At 34.2% G+C, this 24,520-nt stretch overlaps 1 protein-coding gene across 2 annotated transcripts in view; it reads left to right on the forward strand.

Annotated features, from left to right (window-relative positions):
* Positions 1–23,803, forward strand: part of Slc6a14 (solute carrier family 6 member 14) — a 60,460-nt gene extending 36,657 nt beyond the window's left edge. Inside the window, exons 2-14 of one of the 2 annotated variants that reach the window (XM_039099573.2) lie at positions 375–540; positions 2,897–3,028; positions 4,759–4,923; positions 5,805–5,943; positions 8,269–8,401; positions 9,943–10,083; positions 13,672–13,900; positions 16,368–16,493; positions 18,660–18,778; positions 19,352–19,451; positions 19,734–19,843; positions 20,873–21,040; positions 22,409–23,803. In XM_039099573.2, the coding sequence (XP_038955501.1) occupies positions 375–540; positions 2,897–3,028; positions 4,759–4,923; positions 5,805–5,943; positions 8,269–8,401; positions 9,943–10,083; positions 13,672–13,900; positions 16,368–16,493; positions 18,660–18,778; positions 19,352–19,451; positions 19,734–19,843; positions 20,873–21,040; positions 22,409–22,555 (1,875 nt within the window). In that variant the 3' untranslated portion in view covers positions 22,556–23,803. The remainder of the gene's footprint in view (positions 1–374; positions 541–2,896; positions 3,029–4,758; positions 4,924–5,804; positions 5,944–8,268; positions 8,402–9,942; positions 10,084–13,671; positions 13,901–16,367; positions 16,494–18,659; positions 18,779–19,351; positions 19,452–19,733; positions 19,844–20,872; positions 21,041–22,408) is intronic. The other variant, NM_001037544.2, reaches the window with a different exon arrangement.
* The last annotated feature ends 717 nt before the right edge of the window (positions 23,804–24,520 follow it).

Here is a 24,520-nt window from a genome sequence, read left to right on the forward strand (position 1 = left end):
AAACCTTTCGTATTGGACACTTGTCTATTTTTGTTTGCCTTCATGTTTGTAACATTAAACTTGGGATGATCTTAGCTGAAGGGAGAATGAAAATATCTACTTACAATTTTTTTTTTAATCCGAAGAAGGAAAGTCTATGTAAAATTACCTACCAGCAGAAATTGTCTTAGTGTTGTCTCAGAATGCTCTCAATCTTATCTTAGAGGTTAAGCAGGGTTTGTTTGTACTTAGATATGGGGACTCTCTTGATTTTGAAAAGAATTCCCCATGAGTTTTTCACCCTCTCTTTTTATAACTCTCTGGACTTTTGCAATTATGTGTCTGTGCAGTGTGTACCAGAAGGGGAAGATGTTGATGATATTTTCCTTGTTTAGAAAGTGACAGCTTCATCTGAGAACTTCCATGTTGGTGAAAATGATGAAAATCAGGAGCGTGGTAACTGGTCCAAAAAATCAGATTATCTTCTTTCCATGGTTGGCTATGCAGTGGGATTGGGCAACGTGTGGCGATTCCCTTACCTGACCTACACCAATGGTGGAGGTAGGCCTTTCCTTCTGTTCTTTTCATTCTAGCGCTATGTTATACAACGTCTTTATATATAATATAGCATAACAGGTTATATTTTATGTAATATAACATATATAACATATTAAAATATCAGACATATATAATGTAATATGATGAGTTAAAGAGAGGTATACGACACTATGAGTTAGGACAGAGGATGAGAAATAGGCAAAACACATATTAGTTAACTGTGAACTACTAGCTCAAGCTTAGAAATTGCTTCAGAAAACTTTCAGATATAAACTTGATAAAAGTATTACATGCAGTACTTCTGTGATAATTTGAGATACCATATAATCTTCAACTAGGATTTTAAAAGCTCAAGTAAATTGTTTGCCTAGCTGGAGCAAGCCATTTTAATAATTTAAGTATGAACAGATTATGGTTTAAACTAAGATATTTAAGTTGCAACATTTAGTTACATGTATTTCAAATTCCATTGCCCACATAGATTGTGATTTTTCTTGCAAAAGAATACTTTTTATGCCTTGTAGATTGTTAAGCTAGGCTCAATAAGAACACGAAAATAACCAAGGCGACACACAGATTGAAAGAAAATGAATTGCACAATATTGTAGTAATGTGGAAACAACTTTTCAGTTACACCATTTTAACTTACTTGTGTTTATAGGCTCTGTTAGAAGTATTGAGGTGACATGTGCCTGTATTTCATAATTAGATACCTTTGAAATTTTGCCAGTATAATTATTTTTCTCTTGGCACAATAGGATTTTGTGCGGTGATGTTTCAACCACATTTCTTGCTAATTGAGTGTATTAAAACAGTCACACTGGCCCTCAGAGGCTCAAGAAAGGAGCTCTGTTTATTAAACACTTTAAGTGTGGGTAGCTTAAATTCTCTCATCTAGGACTTAGGTCATCCAGTAGTGGTTTTGATGTAAGTATTAGCTGGAAAATGAGTCAATAATCACAATCATTTTGGTGTCTATGTCCTAAGGCTCCTTTGAGCTTCTTATAATTGTGTTTACAATAAGATATGCCCTGTGACTTGACATAATACATTCACACAACAATCACCACAACTTTCTAGGAAATTAATTAATTAATCGAGCATTTTAACATATAATGCAAATGAAATCATTTTATTTTTCATATGCTATTGCCTTCTTTCTCCTAATTCCTCTAAAAGTTAATGTGGCACATTGAAGATCACATCATTTGGTAATACATAATCTACATTCTCTAAATGCTTTAAAAATTTATGAATAGCAAGGAAATAATTTGGAAAATCTGTAACAGCAAATGAAGTGTACATAACCTAAAGGCCTGTCTCCATTCATTGAGCTCCATCTTGCTTTTAATAACTGCTACCAAGAATTCTAGATAGTTTGGTTAGGACATTTAACATTATGTCTCTGCTTTAGTTTAGTCTGGTAAACATTCTAATGGGCAACATCATACCCCAAATATGGTAGGAAAGTTAAAACAAAAGGTTTAATAGGGGAGCACGGTTGGATGTTCTTATGTGGAAGATTGGCTGTTGTGGTATTTTAAGTTAACTGGATAAGTCTCAAAAAGGTCAGAGTCTTCTAAAAAAAAAAAAACCAATACATTTCTTACTAACAGTGACTGAAGAGACTTGTGACAATTAAGGAAATTATGAAGTTAATTGTTGTAATTTGCAATTTTAACCCTTATGATTTACACTCTATGTTTAAAAAGTAATCCGTGTATTGTTAAGAAAGATAGAAAGAAAGAAATGAAGAAAGAAGTAAAGGAAGGAAAGAAGGAAGGAAGGATGAGAGAAAGAAAGAAAGAAAGAAAGAAAGAAAGAGAAGAAAGAAAGGGATGGAGAACGTACACTGAAAACATTGTACGTGCTTGCGGTGTTGCCACTGTTTGATCAATAAATTATTAAATTTGATTAGCAACTGCCAAAGGCCCAGCATTGGAACTCTTAACAGAAACTGATGAGTTGGTATTACTTTTCAGTTTATAAGAATGAAATGTTCATAGGTTAGCAAAATTTCCTTAGGTCAAATAAATAATAAATGATAGAGCCAGCAATTTAATATATATTTATCTGGCTCTACAACATCTGATCTCTCAGCAACACTGGCTGACTTTTTATACACTTTTGTTTTTAGTAATCATAGTAACCTTATGAGGTAACATTTCCATTCCAATTTGATTAATGAGAAACAGTTAATACAATTCAGGATTTTCTCACTAAAAATAATATATTTTATACCTCAAACCAGATCCCTTCAATTCTACGGTATCAGGACACTTTAAAATGTTATGCTCCTTGTCAAAGTGCCCCCCTAGACCTTCAAATGTAATAGTATATTTATGTTTTTGCTTTTCAGGTGCTTTCTTGATACCCTATGCAATTATGCTAGCATTGGCTGGCTTGCCTTTGTTCTTCCTTGAATGTTCACTGGGACAATTTGCTAGCTTAGGTCCAGTTTCAGTTTGGAGGATTTTGCCACTGTTTCAAGGTTCGTATTTAAGACTTTTTATCATCATGCTTGTTGGTGTGCATCAGTAGTTCCTTATCTGTGGGGCTACCTAAGATCATCTGCATATCAAATTGTTTTACATTGCAATTACTAAAGTAGCAAAACTACAGTTATAAAGTAGCAACACAAATAAGTTTATAGTTTGAAGTCCCCACAACATGAGGAACTGTATTGAAGGGTCACAGCATTAGGAAGGTTGAGACGTACCGGTCTAGATGCACATATTACAGTTTACAATTTGCAGAAGGAAAGAGAGTTTAAAATTATGATATATTTATCTTTTAGAAGCTGAACACAGAATGCTCAGATGCAGAAGTTGATAAGAAGGAGGAAGCTCTATTGGTCAAAAAGCATAAGCTATATGGTTATAGTTAAGAGAAATACATTTTCCAGAGAATAATGGCTTGTGCCATTAATCCCAGAACTCAGTAGGCAAAGGCTGGCATATCTCTGAGTTTGAGGCCAGTCTGATCTACAACTGCCAGGACAGGCAGAGCTACACAAAGAAACACTGTGTAGGAAATAAAGAAAAAAAATTTGAGAGAGCTAACATATATATCTATAAATTGGAGAATCAAAAAATTAAAGAATCACAGCATGGTGATTTTAGTTGATAACAATATATTATATTCATATATTATAACCTCATAAGCTCACACACTGGATAGTAAGTATTCTGACCACTAAAATGATAATTACTCGAAGTAACGTCCTTGCTCATTTGAAGATTAATTGATTCCACAATACATGTGCAATTCAAACACCACATAGTACATAGAAAACACCACATAGTTTTCTCTTTTTATTAAAAAAATACAAAATTGACATGGTAAGTCAAAGACGGCATTGCTTTTTTGTATGTATTTTATGCATACACATGCACATATTTGTGTGTATGTGTATGTGTATGTGCATGCATGTAGAGGGCGAAGGTCAAGGTTATATATCTTCTTTAATTACTTTGAAATGGTCTTTCATTGAACTTGGAGCTCATTGTTTTGCTGGAAGGGATGGGCAGGAACCACTGGACACAGATCTTGTCTCTACCTCCTTGGTGGTAGGATGTTAGGTGTACTCTATTGCAACATGCTTTTAAAAGAAGAAAAAACAGAGGTGCTGGCAATCACCTCATACTCCTCTATAGCTTCAGCAAACACTTTAGAAGAGCAGCAAGCGTTCTTAATCAGTGAGCTATCGCTCCAATCCCAAGGCATAGCTGTAGTAACCTTTCTCACAATCTGAAAAGCATTTGCCAAGAGCCAAGCATCAAAATTATTTTACCTTTGGGAAGAAGTTGCGAGATGGCTCAGCAGTTAGGAGCACTTGCTGCTCTTCCAGAGGACCCAAGTTTGGTTACCAGCACCAATGTTGGATGTTGCAGGCTCTTCCTTTAACTCCCCTCCCGGGGATCCAGTGTGTCTGCACTCTTTGGGCACCTGCTTTTGCATGCGCATACTCACAGGTGTGCATGCACACAAATACAATTAAAAATAATGAAAATAAATTCTTTTCAAGTTTTGAAGAAAGGTATAGGAGGGTAACATGCCTCCATCCCAGATATACTGTTTCTGAGTTACAAGATAGAGTTATGTGAAAAAGCCTTTTTATTTATTATAGCTTTTGTGGATATTTTGTGGAAATTGTGCTCAACTCTTTCCATGGATCAGCAAAAAATAAACTTCACTTTTTTTAATTGTTCTTTTTTCCAGGTGTGGGAATCACGATGGTCCTGATATCCATTTTTGTGACAATTTATTATAATGTCATCATTGCCTACAGTCTTTACTACTTATTTGCTTCTTTTCAAAGTGTACTGCCATGGGCTAATTGTTCTTCTTCTTGGGCAGACGATAACTGTAGCAGACAACCAATAGGTAAATTTCATTGGCTTAACTTTTAAAATATTGCTAACCTTTTCATTCTGCTATATTATTTTGTATTGGGTAATTTTATTTACATTTCTTATTTATTTATTTATTTATTTATTTATTTATTTATTTATTTATTACAATTTTTAAAATTGGATATTTCTCATTCTGCTATATGCAAAAAAAGTTTAAATGATTAAATTGTTTTCTAACATTTCAGTATGATTTTTATGAAAGGCAAGATCACAACTAGAAGAACCTCTTCTAAACCTAAATTCTAAGCAGGATATAGCAAGAAATTGGAGAGTAGGTTTTCTTTTAAAGTGCTATCTTTAATAGCAATAAATTGTAACAGTAAAATGTGGGTGCTGTCAATATGAGATAAAGTAATATTAATATTGGAGGATATTACTCTTGGGATTATCCATACCAATCAGAGGTAACTTAACTTAAGAAGCGTTAATGCTTTTGAAGGGTTTAAAGAGGTCAGAACATGTATAAAGGTTAGCTATGTGTCCTTTCTAAAGTTTCTGTTAAGTACTAAATCTTAACTGAAATAAATGTTATTCTACAGCAGTTATTACTGTAAGTATGATCACAGTTTAAATGAGTAGCTGATATTACCAGCTTGGTCGTAGAGAAGATTTGATGTATTGAGTGGGACATGCTTTATTTTGTTTGTAATTTGTTTATACTACCTTTACCAAGTAATGATTTAAATACAAACTTAAGTATTTTCTATTAAAATCTTTTTCTCCACAGAAAAAATTGTACAATTAAGCACACACTCCTATCTATCTATCTATCTATCTATCTATCTATCTATCTATCTATCTATCTATCTATCTATTTATATCTTTTATTTATTTATATATCTGTCTTTTTAGTAACTGGCTGTCGTGTGAGCACAGACACAGGAGGAGACATGTTTATGAATATAAGCTGGGTAAATAGCAACAACTTCACCTGCTTGAATGGTAGTGAAGTTTTTCGGCCAGGACAACTTCCCAGTGAACAGTATTGGGAGTAAGTACTGATTGACTTCTTAATACATGTGTTATTGAAAGATTTTATGAAACGTAATGAAATATTTGTCAGTTCTTTCCCTCCATTTTATTCTATAGTTTTAATACAAGTATATATTGTGAATTGACCATGTGTCTGTTTACCAATATACCTCCCCCTACCCCCCATTTTAGCTCACATAAAGACAGGAGAACTATAACAGATAAATACTTCACATGATTCAAATGGTTACCTCTCCCTGGTGAGTTTGAAATGACCTCAAAAGTTAGTTCAGTATTGACAATGTACCTTTTACAAGTTGGTTATCCAGTTCATGAAACACTATGTAAGTAATGGCTTATTAATAATTACCAGTTAAATGTTATTGTTAGGGAATTATAAAGCTTATGAGAATGCTCAGCACATAAAGGTGCCTGCTGCCAAGCCAAATGTTGTCATTTCGATACCTGGAACCCACAATGGTTGTAGGAGGGAACTGAGTCCTGAAAGTTGTCCTCTCATTTCCACCCATGTGCACTGGAATATGCATCCACACACATCCACGCACAATAGAAAATTTTAATATAATAAGCAAATTCTAATTATAAGCAATTAATGTCTGGAAAGATGACTCAGAGATTAAGAACATTCATTCTTTTTGCAGAGGACCAGATCAAGGTTCTCAGCACCCACATTGTAATTCACAACTCCCTGTAACTCCAGTGCCCGGGAATCCAATGCCCTATTTTAGTATTCACTGGAACTAGGCATGCATATGGCTTATATATACATAGAGAGGCAAAATACTTATGCACATAAAATAAAATAAACAAATCTTTAAAATGTCAATCACCACTTCCACATTCAAGGCTCAGGAAACATTTCAGGAGCGGAAAGGGGTTGAAGGATTGTAAAAGCAAAAGGATCAGGCAGTTTGCTATGAGATTATGTCTTGTAGTAAAGTCCAAAGCTACACATAGAAAGCGCCAATGACATGACCACTCAAACATGAGCTGAACAAGGAGGACACCAATTGACATACCAAAGTGGAGGAAGAAAAGCTCATATGACCTCAACTGTACACAAAATATGATAGGAAAGTGAAGAATGCTGGGAGCAGAAGAAGCCATCTTCCTCAGGAAAGAACATACCAAGCATGGCAACTGCTTGTCCAATGCTAAATACTCAGTCCTGAAAACATGCATACAGGTAGCTTTATACAGACTGAGGGGGTTATAGATAAGGAGTAATAGTATTGTGGTGTTTGTGTGTGTGTGTGTGTGTGTGTGTGTGTGTGTGTGTATCATATATTTTATTTATCCATTCATCATTTGATGGACACTTAAGTTTATTTGTACTTACTTTTATGAATAGTACTGTGATAAACTTGGCAGTGTAATTGTCTCTTAGACATCCTGATACCATTTCTATTGAACACAAACAAACCAGTGGGGTTTGCTAAAGGATATGATGGCTACTTAAATATTATAGCTATTTTGAGGAAGCTCAGTAGTGTTTTCTCTAACATGATGCTTTAACATTTTGAATTGTTAAATGTTTCTAAATACCATGCTAAAAACTTGAGACACAAAACACACACACACACACACACACACACACACACAGAGAGAGAGAGAGAGAGAGAGAGAGAGAGAGAGAGAGAGAGAGAGAGAGAGAGAGAGAGAGAGAGAGAGAGAACAGGAGTATAGGTACCTACAAAGGTCAAAGGAATCTGTTTTTCCTGGAGCGAGAGTTATAGGTGGTTGTGAGACACCTGATATGAACGCTAAGAACCAAGTTCAAGACCTCTGGAAGAGTAGAATACACTCTTTGGACCATCTCTCTAGCTTCAGGCCTAATATTATAGATCCACACGTTACTGTGGGAAATAGTTGAATTTTACAGAAAATCATTGATGATATCAAGAATCATGTCATTTAAATGTGATCATATGTATAAGTTTTGAATAAGTACATACATAGTACAATGTTAAAAGTCTTATTAATGGATTTATTTTGACAAAATCTCATATTGAGTCATAGGAAGCTACCAGATAAAGTTTAATTTCTTTGCATAGAGGAGATTAAAATGTTGGCAGGAAACATGACTAAAGCTTTATTTCAGTTATTTGAAATCTGGACTGCCTTTGGGTAACTTTGAAGTTCAAAACTTGACTTTTGAAGGAATAATATTGATCTCTTCATACAACATTGTCTATCAATAAAAGGTTTACAAGACTAATATACAACACTTTGAGGTTCCCTTTGGATACAACACATTACAAAGCCCATTTTAAAAAGCAACGATAATTGATTCTGTGCTTATAAAAGCTTTTATATATTTCAGTAAAGTGACGCTTCGGAGGTCAAGTGGAATGGATGAAACTGGCGTAATTGTGTGGTACTTAGCACTTTGCCTTCTTCTAGCTTGGATCATAGTTGGAGCAGCACTATTTAAAGGAATCAAATCCTCTGGCAAGGTAAGTGGGAAGTCACCTTAGTGATGCAGTCACTATCCAATTTCATTGTAGTTCCATCAAATATTATAAATGGATTTTCGTATAATATGGACATTCAACTTCCTAAAAAGGAACATTCAAATCTTTGAAAGCCTTTCTGCATAAGACATTGTAGTTTTAAGCATATATATATATATATATGCATGTTGAATAATGTGAATATATATATATATATATTCATTGGTATTGCTAAAAACAAAACAAAAATTAATGTAGGCACTGGACAATTGCTTAAAACTCAGAGCCTATTAGTTTAGATGGCATTCTGGGGTTTGAGAGTATGATTGGGCAATAAGCAGCTTGAATGATGTGATCTTTTGTGTAGAATATTTCCTAGGATAATAGCTTCATGGGAAGACATAGAAAATATGTAGCTACCTCTTTGAACTAGTCTTTCCCAATGGAGTAAGAATATTCTCTGTCGTTGAAGGGTCCTGTTCTGAAGAAAAAAAAATCTTTTCCTCCTCATGTTTTGAAAAAGTTAGCGAGCCAGCTGCAACTTATACCAGTTTGAAAAAAAAATATTTTCCTGGGAAGAATTGCATACTACCCAGAAATGTTGTAATTTTAGATGTTTTTAACTGACCTGAATAATGTTGCCTAAAAGTTGAAGGGCAGCAATAATTATAAACACGTATTGCTGTCCTCCTGCATGCTGAAGAATGTGAATGCATTGACATGTGTGCTTTTCTTGAAAAAGGACTCCGCATATTTCAAAGCCCATGGGACCTTTACTATATACTCCATTTGTACAGCTTTGAAACCCTTGGTTCCTTTTATGATGCAATAAGTTTTCTTACAAAAGTCTATTAAAAGAGAATTAATCAGGCAATTGATATTTATTGGTTTCGTGGGTGACTTATTTAAATCATCTCTTTGGGCATGTTATCAAACATAGGATATTATATATTATTGTATAGCAATTCTCAAGAGCAGTCTGTTCATTTGGAAGCCTGTGCTATCTAAGATGGGAGCACTGTGCTATGTGTGTGTAATAACCTCTCTTAATGCTAGTTTTACATACTAAGTGTTCCGCATTCTCTGTATTCGCTTAGTAAAGCTGTCATGAGATCTGGACATGTATTGGAAGATATTTTACTTTAACTTGGGGCGCTGAATATAATAATATTACTAGTTTTACATTTCCTGTCCCAGCACAAACGTTTACTGAGAGGAAACATTTAGTCCCCTCAGACATTTTTAAGGATCCTCTTAGCATTCCACCTTGATCCCAAGTGATCATTGCTTATATATTGATTGTTTACAGCATGAACCTTAGAATTAGTGCTCTCTGCATCATAGCGATTAAAAAGTGGATCCATTTTTTTTTGGAGTGGTAAGAGCAGAGAAAGGAAATTAGGCTAAGTTGTTTTGATATCATTGGACTTACCTATGTTTTGAAATCTGGAGTAAATTATTTCACTGGCTACTAATTTTGCTCATAGAAAATTATATACCATGATGTTAAAGAGGCGTTAACTTTGAATTGTTCTGTTCTGTAGGTGGTATATTTTACAGCTCTTTTCCCGTATGTGGTCCTTCTCATTCTACTAATACGAGGTGCAACTTTGGAGGGTGCATCAAAAGGCATTTCATATTACATTGGAGCACAGTCAAATTTTACAAAACTCAGAGAAGCTGAGGTAAGACTTAATTTGGATTTAAAATTACCTAAAAAGTTAAAACTTAAAGCCAAATATAAGAAGTTTGAATATATATATATATATATATATATTCATCAGTTAAATGATTAGAGTTTCTACCCACTAGGACTTCTAATTAATGTATATAATGACCACTACTCTTCATTGGAAGTAAAATCATGTTTAGCAATAATCTTAAAACTCATTGTATTAATGGAACTTATTCTATTTGGCCAAGAGTTTGGGGGTTTAGTATTTTAAATAAAAGAATGTTTCATACACTAAAACCTATAAATTGACAGCTAGAATTATGGGAATTATTGGACAAATTTTTAGTAGTGTTAAAAATATCAGAGAAAGTTTGATGGTCTAGTATATATTTGGTTGCCTTAAAAAGTTAATATATTAGCAGTAAAAGCAACTTTTGCTCAGTGGATTATAGAGTCAGAAGACAAACTTTACATGTATTACATAATCAAGAAATAAAACTGTTGCTTCTATTAGAAACAGAAACACATGTCTCAAATATAAGTTTGAAAAACTTTTCCTGTAAATAATTTATTTATTTTGTATGTTGGGGGCATACACATAACATGGTGCACATATGGAAGTCAGGGGGCAATTTTTGGGAGTCAGTCCCTCTCCATTATGTTGTCTCCATGGGCCACGGATCATCAGACTTAGCAGCAAGTGCTTCTGTTGCCAGAGGTGTCTTTCTGGTCCTGAATAACTCTCTTCTAAATTTAGTCTATTTCCAGACAGTGGCTGTGTATCATGGGCACATAAAATGTTTTACAGCTTTAATTGTGATGGGTATTAACAGTAAGCGCACACAGATACTATGCTTCTGGTGATAAAGCCAATGAGTATTTACATCACATTCTTGGCACATATTGGGATTAATCTCAATCTTATATCAAAATTTAGATAGAGAGAAAATAACTGTGCTAATATTACCTGTCACACTAGCGGTGCTATCCAAAATGGATAGTTTTAGATTTCTATTGTCTTTTACATAAAAACTATGCTGACATCCAGACATTGAAGTTTTCTTTTTTAAATATTTATAAATCAAATATTTATCCAATCATTGTTTCTCATTGGTTTCTGGTAACCAACCTCAAGTTGATCAGTTTCTGCCTCGTGGAAATCTATTATTATATTTTGAAAAATTGAAATGTAAATTTGAGTTTGGTTACTTTTAAGTGCTGATAATTTTCACTCCATCATTAACTCAACAGTTCTAATTACTTTAGAACTATGATATTTAATTTTAAACTCCTGGAGATTAATAAAATTTGATGTATCCTCAGGGCATCTTAATGCATTTCTTAATTAGTCTTAGTCTGTATCTCTTTAACCTTTTTTACTAATCCATTCCCAACTAGAAGACCATTTTTCCTGTTACATTATTAAACATTATAAAATAATATACTGAACAAATAGAAAACTCATGTAAATGTGGGCTGGTGTACAATTATTTTAACTATTGATGGTACATCATCAAATAGTTCATTTTCTCTAAGAAGTACACCTTCCATTTTCCTTGAATCCCAGATGAAAAGCCCTTTTGATATGTTTAAGTGGCTTTTTATAAGCCTCAAACACCTGGGTTTTATACTAGTTTGAAACTATTTTGAAGTTTTCATATGCATTTTATATTTGCCTCTGTTTCTGTGTCTCTATTATTAAAAAGGAATCAGACCTGCATTTAAAGCTCCTTGTGAACCATGCAATTTAGCTTTCTTACTTCTCCACTCCCCATAGCAAATGACCACATTCCATGTTTTGGGGGTTTACTGGTGATGACAATAGTTTTTCTCAGATTAGTATTCTTTCCCAACACTGATATGACTCATTCACCTCAGCTCCTCTTAAATCACATATTCTTGCATAACATATCAAGTACAGAGGCTCAGAAACCAACATAAACATGATCTTTATTCTAAGATGGACTACAACAAACAAAATATGGGTATTTTTTATACATGACTGTGTTATATATAAATGAAATTATCTTGGTCTATGCATGTCTCTCTGTATGTACATATCTTTGTATCCACCCACATATTCATCTCCCTTCATATAGACAAGCTATAATCTATCGTAAAATGTGCATTTTGAAGATCAGTAATATTTACCCCCTAGGATATTTGCTTCTATTGAAATAATTGTCAAATAAAAATAATTGTTTTTAAAACATATAATAAGCTAAATAACTATATGTTCATTTCTCATAATTACATTATAGCTACTATGACACAGTTTTCTAAATGTTACTGTTATTATTCATACTTACCAATGAGTTAAAGAGGCTAAATTGAAGAAACAATGAATGAATGGTTGGGATGTAAATTTATTCTTTTTAATTCTAAAACCAGAATTGTTATTCACATACAGTCATGCTATTCAACCTGCCTTCCACTGACCAATATGTTGTTAAGAGGACTGAAAGGGTATTTTTTGGTCAAATATAAATCAGCTCTGTTATCTGAAATCTACATACACAAAGTTTTCTCTTTTGAGTGATATTGTATCCAAAGGCAAAGATTCAAATCTTTGAATAGATTAGGAATGGGACCTCTCTCATCTTCAGCTAGTGAGAGGGACAACTAGTGGATATTCTAGAGAATGACCTGGCAATATTCAATAAAGGAGAGGGTGCATATTACCTTTGATATTCCGCATCCTCACCTACATAAGCAGGAGATATATACAAGAGTGTTCAAAGTTACATTATTAAGTAAGCTAGTATCAGTTAACAGGAGAAAGGATAAGTTATAATACTTACAGTGGGGCATAGAGAAGTTGAAAATGATTAAAATGACATATGTTTAATTTTTAAAGTGTATTATATTTTATAGTTTTGCATATGTACATGTGTATGCATGCTGACAACCACTCTTACTGCTTATCTCCCAAACATCCTTGTCCACCCATTTCCCTTTCAGAAATATCATATATGCATGTCTATTCAGAAAGACATATTTTTGATTAAACCACTTGAACTTGTCCCCAGTCTCTAATTTTTAAATTACAGAGATAAAAATTATATCAAATTGAAATTCTATATGGGTCTTTTCGATAATGGTTAAATATCAAAATGCCAAACTATGGAGGCCAATTGTATTAATTTATATGCAGCAAGATAATTCCTCTATGAACCCTAAACATTCAAAACTAAAACTAAAGACGAGTAGCTAGGAAGTGATGATACACACCTTTAATTCCAGCACTAGGAGGCAGAGGCAGGTGGATCTCTGAGTCTGAAGTCAGCCTCACCTACAGAGCGAGTTCCAGGATAGCCAGAGAACACAGCAGGACCCTGTCTTGGAAAAAAAAAACCCACATGTAATACATGAGGAAAGCATAGATACCAAAGTCAGAGTCAGTTACTACTGGAACATGAAAGAAACACATTGAAGACATTAAAAGACTCCTGCTATTGCTTTTTTCACATAGACGGTTGACATTTAAGCATTCATTTCCATATGTTATAAAACACATTAGTATTAACTCATGAATTCTTTTATATGAATTAAATTTAAGTGTGTATGTTTTAAACTTATAAACTTTTATCTCTTACAGGTTTGGAAGGATGCTGCCACTCAGATATTTTATTCCCTTTCTGTGGCTTGGGGTGGCCTAGTGGCTCTGTCATCTTACAACAAGTTCAACAACAACTGTTACTCTGATGCCATTATAGTTTGCTTGACCAACTGCCTCACTAGTGTGTTTGCTGGATTCGCCATTTTTTCTATTCTGGGACACATGGCTCATATATCCGGAAAGGAAGTCTCTCAAGTTGTAAAATCAGGTATATAATTCTGGATGATACCAAGTGAGATTAATTAAATACAACTCACTTTTAAAGCTCTAGTATAATTATAGATGTCTCTACCTATGATTAGAGTTATTGTATTTTCTCAGTTCATTTGACATTATTTTAATATAATAGCTCCTAAAAGATCTGGATAGGCAGGAGTATTTTATGGAACAGTTATTGTGAAGACATGATGTTGGGAACACATTCCAGTTGGTACAGTGCTTGCCAAGCATGCACAATGCCCTTAGTTTTATTTTTAGATTGTCATAAACCAGATATGCTATTATATGCATGTAATCTCAGCACTTGGGAAGTAGAGATAGGAGGATTAGAAATTCAAGAGTAGCCCCATTTACCGAGAGAAACTGAGGCCAGCTGAGACTGCATGGTACCTTCTCTAAAGGAATGAGAAAAGTTATTTTTCTGTATTTTATTTAATTCTTAAAACAAATCACTCAACCCACAATTACAAGGTTCAGGTATTATTGTAAGGATATCCTATGCTATATGAGGGAAATTATTATGACCAAATATTCCCATATGCAATTAACAGTATTGGATCTGAACTTTTAAACATATAATAGGAAGAGTCAAGTGATCCAGAGCAAAATTGTGTCCAGCTTTCGAGGAATCTGATTAAAAGCTGTTCTAACCTTAAGGACAATAGTTCAGGGATGCTTATTGTCCAGCTATAAGACCAATAGAAAAACAATTCTAGGATTCCTTAAGTAGGAACCCCTTTGAAACTTTTATTACATATTAAGTATAATATATTTTATTCTATATTTAGTATAGTATATTATATAAAATGTTGGAGAATGATAGCAGAATCCCTGTATGAGAAGGGATTTTGGAGATCATTTAGTGTCCATTTCTTCATAGTGCACTCAATCACAGAAACATTTTGTCTTGCACACATGTAAGTATTTAGAAAGTGATAGAGCTAGTTTAAAAGCTAATGCTATGGACTCTATGTCAGTACTCTGGGATGGTACAGAAACTGAAAGGACTTAAAACTGAGGGTCACATAGAAAAATTGGAACAAACTACAAAGTGCTTTTAAGGGTAACATCTAGCCGAAAATGCGATTCTATCTAGGACTTTATTGTATATACAATATTGCAGGTTATCTATAAACTAAAATAGTATTACTCATACTTATTCTGGGTAAAAATTTGGCAAGATGGTGAAAGACTAAATTCATTCCAGCTAGGCATGATATGGTCCCAGTCCTAGAAAGGCAAAGGTTGGCAGATTTCTCTGAGTTTGAGGTCAGTCTGAGATGGCAAGTTCCAAAACAGCCAAGCTATGTAGAAAGACCCTATCTCCAAAAGCAACAACAACCACAAACATTTTATACGTTTAGTTTTGTACATATTTCAATTTTATTTCCTTTTATTTTCTACAAATTTTAGAATGAGGTGAACTAATGTACGTTTTTGTCATTTAAGAAATATGTTCTTCTTTGTCACCAATCTTTTGGTTACTGTTGTTTGAGAGAGGGTCTCACGAATCCCAGGCTGGGAAACTCAAACTCAGTATGAAGTGGAGGATGATTTTGAACTCCTGATCTTCCTATTTCCCACATCACAAGTGCTGGGATAACAGGTGTGTGCTACCACACCTCATGTTAATCAGTTGACTACAGTCTGGATATGTGGCTAACTGGGTAAAAGCGCTTACTATGTAAGCACAAGGACGTGAGTTCAAATTTCCCAAATTTCTGCAAGAGCCTATGCTTAGTGTGGAAATGCCAGAACATGGAGAGACAAGAGGCAAAGATAAGAAAATCCTCATTTATGGGCCAACTATCCAGGAATAAACAATAGAGAAAACAAGCAAAAAACCATATCTCAACAAGATTTAAAGCAAAGGCCAACATTCAAGGCTGTACTCAGACCTCAGTGTGCACAGTATGGTATAGCCCTTGAATTCTTGAACTCATGCATGAATGAACACACACACACACACACACACTCACACACAAATTGAAATAACATTAAAATAATGAAAGGTTTAAAATTCTCAAACAACTTTCATGAAAAGAATTTGTATTAGCAGCTTAATTTATGTCACCCACTCCTGTTAGTGTGACAATTCAATATTTATTTATTATTACTGTATGAGAGGAAGGATAGAGTGAGTACAGGTATATGCACACCGCAGTGTTTGTGTGGATGTCAAAGGACAACATTCAGGAATCTATTCTCTCCTTCCACCACCGGCTCTGGGGATTGATCTCAGATCATCATGCTTGAGTGGCAAGCGCTCTCCCAGTGAACCATGTCTCTGGCCTCCAGTAAAACCTTTTAATAAGTCAATAGGTAAAGACAAAGAGGATATGTCATGAATTGCATTGTCAAATCATGATGAGGTTTTAGCAGTATATTCCTTTGAAAATGTTCAAATGTGTAAATTTTCCTGGCAATTAATTTAAAATCTCCCACATTTTTCTTAGGATTTGACTTGGCATTCATTGCTTATCCGGAAGCACTAGCTCAACTCCCAGGTGGTCCATTCTGGTCCATATTATTTTTCTTCATGCTTTTAACATTGGGTCTGGATTCTCAATTTGCTTCTATTGGTAAGTAATAACTTTTAGTGTTGAAGAACTGATATTTTATTCCTGTTTCCTGTACTTGAAACCATCCTGTTTCAATATCTTTCAATACCATACCATATCTGTTAAGCGACTATTAACAGAATGAAATTTACAAATTACCTTAATTTAAAAATTGAATACACAAAAGTATAATATACTTCTTTACTTGACGCAGAAATGCTTTGTTCTATTTGGTTCAGATAGATATTTTGGAGGGGGTCATTTCCAGTGCCCTTATTCAGAGTTTTGTATTTGTTTCTTAATTTAGTGCACACTAAGCAATGTAAAAATGACCATTTTCTCTTCTCTGCCCTCTGTACCTGGACAACCTCATTTCTCCCTGAAAACTTGATTCTTGCTTGAGAGAGCTTTAACAAAACACTAATATATTTCTCATCATTTTTTTTGTAGAGGCAACCACCATAATTGTTAGTGTTCTATTTGTTTCATGAGTGTATGCATCCACATGTGTGAAAGAGTTATACATACAGGCATTATATATATATATATATATATATATACATATATACATATATATAAATGGTAATTTTAAATATTTTATATAAATTTGAAGTTTCATGATATATATGCTATTTTATCATGGATCTGTTCTATTATACAATATATGATCCCATTTACTAGAATTTTGTTCATCTTTTAAAAATTCTGCACATTGCATGCTCTTTACATGACCTTACCTTTGATCTCCAATATCTTTATAAAGTCTGGGCAAGGTGGCACAGTCTTGTAATCCCAAGGCTGGAGAGGTGGAGACTGTAGTATTCTTTGGGGCCTCACTGGTTCATTAGTAGAGTCTATTTGTGAACTCCAGGTTCAGTAAGAAATCCCATCTCAGGAAAACAAGGTGAAAAGCACTTAAGACTTCCCTCTGCCCACTTACATGCAGCACACATATGCACACACACCCACACACCCACACATGTATTTTCATACACTCACACATTACATGAGAAGACTGCCCTCTGCCCACTTACATGCAGCACACATGTGCACACACACCCCACACATGTATTTTCATATACTCACACATAAAAATGTAAATTTCATGCAATGAATTCTTTTTTATGTATGGTTGGTTCTGTGTATATAAATGAAATTTCCTAAAGGTACACAACAAGAAAATTTGAAAAAAAGGTTGAAAATACACTTTTAGTAATTTTTTGAGAATTTTGTATAACATATTTAGATCATATTCAACCAGACTCCTCTCCCATCACCTCCATATTCTTTTTCTTCAATAAGCTGCTGACTCCAATTTGTCCTACCCATATACATAGTGGGTGTGGGGTCATCTACTGGACCATAGACCAACTGCCACACCTTCACAGAAAACTGTTACTCTCCTCTAGAGGTCATCAACTGTCATTAACTTTTCAGTTAAATGTGAGAATACATGGTGCTGGAATGTTGACTGGCTTGTTTTTGCATAGGCCACTAGAGCTGCTGTGAGTTCATGAGTGCAGTATTTCTGTCGTGACTAGAAGACACCCTTTTGCTCCCAGGTCTGCATTGACCTCTGGCTCTTACCATCTTTCTGCCTTGTCTTCTGTGATGGTCCCTAAGCTTTGGTGTGTGTGTAGCTTTGTGACATAGATGTCCCATTTGTGGCTGATACCCACACAGGTGAAATAACTCCCCACAGATATGATTCTATGTACACAAAAGAAATTTCCCTAAAAGAGGCACCTGGAACATTTGAAATAATTTTTATATCATTGTATAATATAACCCATTTTATTACTTTATTCTGTTGTAAGACAAATTAAGGTCCCTCTGGTTGGTTTCCAAAGCCTTCAAAAATGTCAAATATATTATAGACCTTTCTGTTTATATATATATTAATTTTATAAAAATATGTTTTGTGGACATTCTAATCTTCCCTTCTTTCCTCTTTCTCTCCCTCTTTTTTCTTCCCCCTCTCTCCTTCTAAGCCCTTCTGTTTATTTGTTCTCTCTTCCTCTCTCTCTGCTGGGAAGTAAACCTGGTAACTATGAGAAGACTTTACTGACTGTTAAAAAAGAACAATGCCAAAAGTGTACTCTCAGCTGATTTGTGTAAATTCAGTTAATAGAAATTGAATTCTCTGATAGTCTTACTAAGCTAAAATGTAATTTCCCCCTCTTCTAGAAACAATCACAACAACAATTCAAGATTTGTTTCCCAAAGCAATGAAACGCATGAGGGTTCCTATAACTTTGGGATGCTGCTTGATTTTGTTTCTCCTTGGTCTCGTCTGTGTGACTCAGGTACAGTATAGCTTTTAACTTCTGTAGACAAATACTCAGGTACAGTATAGCTTTTAACTTCTGTAGACAAATACTCAGGTACAGTATAGCTTTTAACTTCTGTAGACAAATACTAATCGGAATATACTTTTAAGTTTAAACAAAAATACTAAGGTTCAAGTGCGTACACTTTGGACAGGTCCAATTTCTATTTGGATGGATGTTTTCCAAATTTCAGTCATTTTCTCCTTTGTAATTTTGTTAATTCATAGTTTTCAGAGAAGGAAGCCCAATAATGACAATTTTCCAAGTAACAAATTGATTATAAAGAGTATTTTCTTGTTAGCTATTACAGAGCTCATAGATACTATATGCCATTTATATCAACTGTTCTAAATGATAACATTTTGCCAGTCTTATATTATTAAAAAATCTTTTGATTTTTAGACAATTAAAACCATATTTGAATTTATACTTGAAACATACTTATCATATATTGTTTAAAAAATTTTTTTATTTGGATATGTCACCAAAATTGTAGTTACAATGTAATTGTAAATCGTGTTGTGTTGTTTTTGTTTTGTTTCCTTGTAGGCTGGAATTTACTGGGTTCATTTGATTGATCACTTCTGTGCTGGATGGGGGATCTTAATTGCTGCCATCTTGGAAATTGCAGGAATCATCTGGATTTATGGTAAGTGGTGACTGCCGATTTGTTTATATGTCTTACCCAGTATCATTTGATTCATTTTCATTAAGATTATATAATCATCCTATTTATAACTGCATATAGAGTTGTAAAATGCAAGCTATTGAGTCAAGGATATTATTGATGAAGTACAATATGAAATGGGATCCAGGTATATGCTTCACTGTTGCAGTTTAGTACGGTGTTTAAATGAAGACAAATAATTTGTATGACAATCCTAATGGAAGCTGTAAGAAAGGGCTCATCATCTGATATTCTTCTCTTCAGGAGGAAATAGGTTCATTGAAGATATAGAAATGATGATTGGAGCAAAAAGATGGCTATTCTGGCTTTGGTGGAGAGCTTGTTGGTTTGTCATCACTCCTATACTGTTGTCTGTAAGTAACAGTATACAATGAACTTGGTATCTATAGTCTACCTCATACCTTTAAATGTATAATTATACTTTGTCCTAAGCAATTCCTCTGCCAACTCTGACTGGTTCTCTTCTTTTCGCATGGGTTACACATGCATGCGTGTGAATGTGTATCAGTTTAGCAGTAAAATATACCTTTATAAGTCACAAATTAAGTCCCAGAACCTTAACGCTGCGGCCCTTCAATATACCTCATATTGTGGTTGATCCCCAATGAGAAAATTTCATTGCTACTTCATAACTAAAATTTTGCCAATGTTATGAAGTATAATGTAAATAATTGTGTTGTCCAATGTTTGGGCAACCACTGTCAAACGGTTGTTTGACCCTCAAAGGGGTCGGAACCCATGGGTTGAGAATTGCTGATTGAAAGGAATTTTATTACTTTTTTTTTTTGGAGGGAGGCTCTTTTGTACCTCAGGCTGGCCCTGAAATCAGTATATAGCTGAGCATTATCTTTAACTCATCTTGCCTCTATCCCTTGAATACTTAGATTTCAGGTGAATCTCAGATTTTTGCAACACTTCTTGTACTAATATCAAACTTCTTTTCTTGCTCAAGAAGAGCCTAGGAGAGAATTGTGTTTTGGTAAATGTGCTGGTACTACATGTTTAAATTTGAGTTATGGTGTGGGGAATTGGAGTGGGCGAAAGTTGTATCTTGTACAACAAATAACAAATAACAGCTGTTAAAGAGGGAAAGAAAAGTATACTTGTGCATCTCACTGGATTTTTCATATAAATGCTGGCTAGCTTGTGGCATAAAATGAAACCAAGCTAAACGTTTAATGTCCTTGTATATGTACGTAAAAGAGGATTGTTGAGTGTAAATGTTTATTTACCTTTGAGAAAACTCTATAATGCATTCTATTGTTACCCATGTCTTATTTCCTTAATGATAACTTCATATTTTGTTTGATAGATATCAAATTATGACTCATTTGCAACACAAAGTCCAATCTTTTGGTCTTTTTAATTCTTTCCTTTCTTAGGCAATTCTAGTCTGGTCACTGGTGAAATTTCACAGACCTAATTATGCTGATATTCCATATCCTGACTGGGGAGTCGCTCTCGGATGGTGTATGATTATTTTCTGCATTATTTGGATACCAATTATGGCGATCATAAAAATAGTTCGGGCTGAAGGAAACATCCTTCAGGTAAGCACATTTAAATTTTATTTTATATAAGTACTTGCAAGAAAATACAGATTAATTGTATACATATACAATTACCATATGCCAAGTATTATATTTGGCATCTACTTGTATTTTACTGTAAGTTCCTTGTAGAAGTTTGTTCCCGTATCCTCAAGCCCTATTGCACTCTTTGGGACATAACAATTACGATCTCTGAATTTATTTGTACAGTTATTCTTATAGATATCAACAAGGAAATGACTCATTTGCTTCTTCTATATGTAATATCTACTTTTTAATCTTCATATGTCTGCAATACAGATTCCAATAGTGTATTTAAGTTGTATTTAATTGAATTAGCCTTGGAAATTGTCTTGCATCCTTTATAGCTCTTGATTCATTTTCTTCCACAGAGGCCTACGGTGATAGAGTTGATCAAGTCTACACTGACAAGATAGGCTTTGAAAACTTAATTTTAGTAAATTCCTGTTCTCATCTAAGAACAGATGTAAATAAGTGGTTAGGTATTTGGAACTCTCTTTTCTTGATTTTTGAAACATGTCCCAGTGCACAATATTTTAGCTTCCATCAGATTTTCTGTGACAAGGACTGAAATGAATACAAGAAAGCTGCCTTTAGGGACAATATTATTCCATTGCAGTCATATGTCTTTTTTGTGAAATCATTCATTATTTTTGGTTTAGCAGTTAGGATAATTCTATTAATAGTTAATAGTAACTTATATGGTTACAATTGTTAGATACTGTTTAAGCTATCACCACTTCTCTTTTTTCATTAATTAATTTTCTTTACATTATAATCACAGTCACTACCCTCCTGTTCTGCCCTTCTGAAACTCCCCACCATTACTCCTTCGCTTTCTCATCAGAGAAAAGGAAGACTCTCTTGAATAATAACCGATTCTGGCACATCAAGTCACCAAAGGACTAGTAGGCACATCCTCTCCCACTGAGGCAAGATGAGGCAGTTCAAGTAGTGGAAAGGGATCCAAAGGCAGGCAACAGAGACCAAAACAGCCCTGTTCCAATTGTTAGAGGACCCACATGAACACCAAGCTGTACATCTGCTACAAATGTGTAGGGGGCCAGGTCCAAATCCCAGGCATGCTCCCTGGTTGATGGCCCAGTATCAGTGATTTACCATTGCCCCTCTTAGTTGACTCTGTAGGTCTTCTTGTGTCCTTGTTCCTCCCCTCTCAATCCTTCCCCCACCAAACTCTTTCTTAAGACTCCAAAGCTCACTGCTTTTCTGTGATTTCTTGTTAACAAAGGCATTTACAATAAAAGTGTAGTTTAATATTTGCTTTTTGAAAACGGATGATTGCACTTAAATTCTAAAACAAGATTTTTTGTTGTCCTTGCCCTTCAGCGTATCATAAAATGCTGTAGACCAGCTTCAAACTGGGGTCCATACCTGGAAAAACATCGTGGAGAGAGATATAAAGACATGGCTGAACCTGCAAAGGAGACTGACCACGAAATACCTACTATTAGTGGCACTAGAAAACCAGAATGAGATGTCACTTTTGAAAATATCGAATTGTTCTATAATGTGATTTTGTAGAGTAGGGGGAATTTTTAATTTATTTGTATGTTAATCAACTAGGGGGATGTACTTGCCATGTTCAGTACAGGATTGTAAGTACTTTTACCACTTAATCAAGAATGAAATGTTAAAATGTGAATTTATCAGTCTTTAGTATTAGGATTAACTATTTGTTAGTTCATATACCCAGTTCTGTTTTGCAATAACATTTTGTAAATATTACTGTAATGTTTTTTTGTTTTTGTTTTAGTTTGGTTTTAGTGTACTGAAGGTCTCCTGTGAGATGCTTACTTAGGAAGTAGTCATACTTTGTACTTTGTGATTTTAAACCCATTGTTTCTGTGTCTTAATATGGACCTTTCTCTTTCATAGAATGGAGGAAATAATGTCAGCATATTTAAAAGCAAGTGTTACACAGGTAAAGTCCTTACTTATAAATGTCACGAATAGGGCCCGGGGAGATTGCTCAGTGACAGGAGTAATGGCTCTTGCAGAATACGTAGGTTCAATTCTTAACATGAAGGTGACTAATACCATCTATAACTCTAGTTTCAGGAGACCCAATGTCCTCTTCTGACCTCTATGACACTCACATGCATGGTGCATATACAAACAGGCAAAACACCCACACACATAAAATAAAAATGAATAAATGTCTTTATCCAAAGAAGTGTCACACATATGCAGGAAAAGTACTGTATGTGATACGAGGATTGATGTTTAATATATGATCCAAATATGTCTAAACATGTTATCAATTTATTATGTATCATGTTTTCTATTTAAACTTTGCAGTTATACTCTTTCTTTAGAGTGAAATGATACAAGGAACAGGGAGCCAGAAAGTGATAAGCCTAGGAAATGAAATATTGAAATTCTGAATACTTATTACCCTTCAGAATATCTTTATTCATTAAGTTGTATTTGGAATAAAACCATGACACATTTAATTTTTATTGTGTTTCAGAAAACAAGTAGTTCATTAAATTCTCCGAATTGTAGATTCAACTGCAAATAGAATTTGTATGAAATTGTTACTAACAATGTGACTTTAAGTAGGGCATTTTTGATAATGATATATGTCTAACAGATCGGGGGCAATAAACTTGCCTTTTATAGATTTGTTTTTGCCTAAGAATAATAAAGTATTCACATATGAATTGATGCTAATTGTCAATTGTCACCAATAAAAGTTTTATACCCTGTTTTCCTCACAAATGATTATATACTTTGTGCTTTATTATGTATTTTTTATCTATGGTTTAAATATCACAGCTTAAATATATAGTAAGCTTTTCAAGAGTAACGGTGAGCTTTAGGAGATTAAAATACTGAAATTTTAGGTATCATTTTCTGTGGATGTGGACTTGCATTCAAGGGGAGAACGAGTCCCATTGTTTTCATAAAATTATCAAAGGAACCTATGGCTGAACAATAAAAAAATTGAACTTTTAAGAACCATACACTGCTAGCTATTTTATACTTGGCAAGTGATTACCAAGAAGGAATAAATTCTCATGGAGCAAAGAGATTAATGTGTCTCTTTAATTCGTACAAGTAATCGATCCTGAAAAGAGGTGGCACGAAGGTAAAACAATAGGCCTATGAGTAATTCATCTCAATGATTCAAATATAAGATGAACTTTTGTTGATACATTGAAGGCTTTCCTTGTGGATATATTCAATGCTGTGAGATTAAATCCTAGTTAGACGTCATTTTATAGAATATTATGTGAGATAGATGACACACTAAAGCTTAGGAAACATACTCTTCACTGTAAATCAAATCATATTAAAACTTGCTCCTGGTATATTTTTAGTGCTATTTCAGGGTTCAATTTTTCACCAAGTAAATATATGCATGCACTTTTTAGAGGTAAATCTGTGTGGAAAATTTGGGCTGGGAGAGGATAAAATTGAAATAATTGTTTTTCA

This window comes from Rattus norvegicus, chromosome X (assembly GCF_036323735.1).
Source record: "Rattus norvegicus strain BN/NHsdMcwi chromosome X, GRCr8, whole genome shotgun sequence".
In the NCBI taxonomy this organism is placed as follows: domain Eukaryota; kingdom Metazoa; phylum Chordata; class Mammalia; order Rodentia; family Muridae; genus Rattus; species Rattus norvegicus.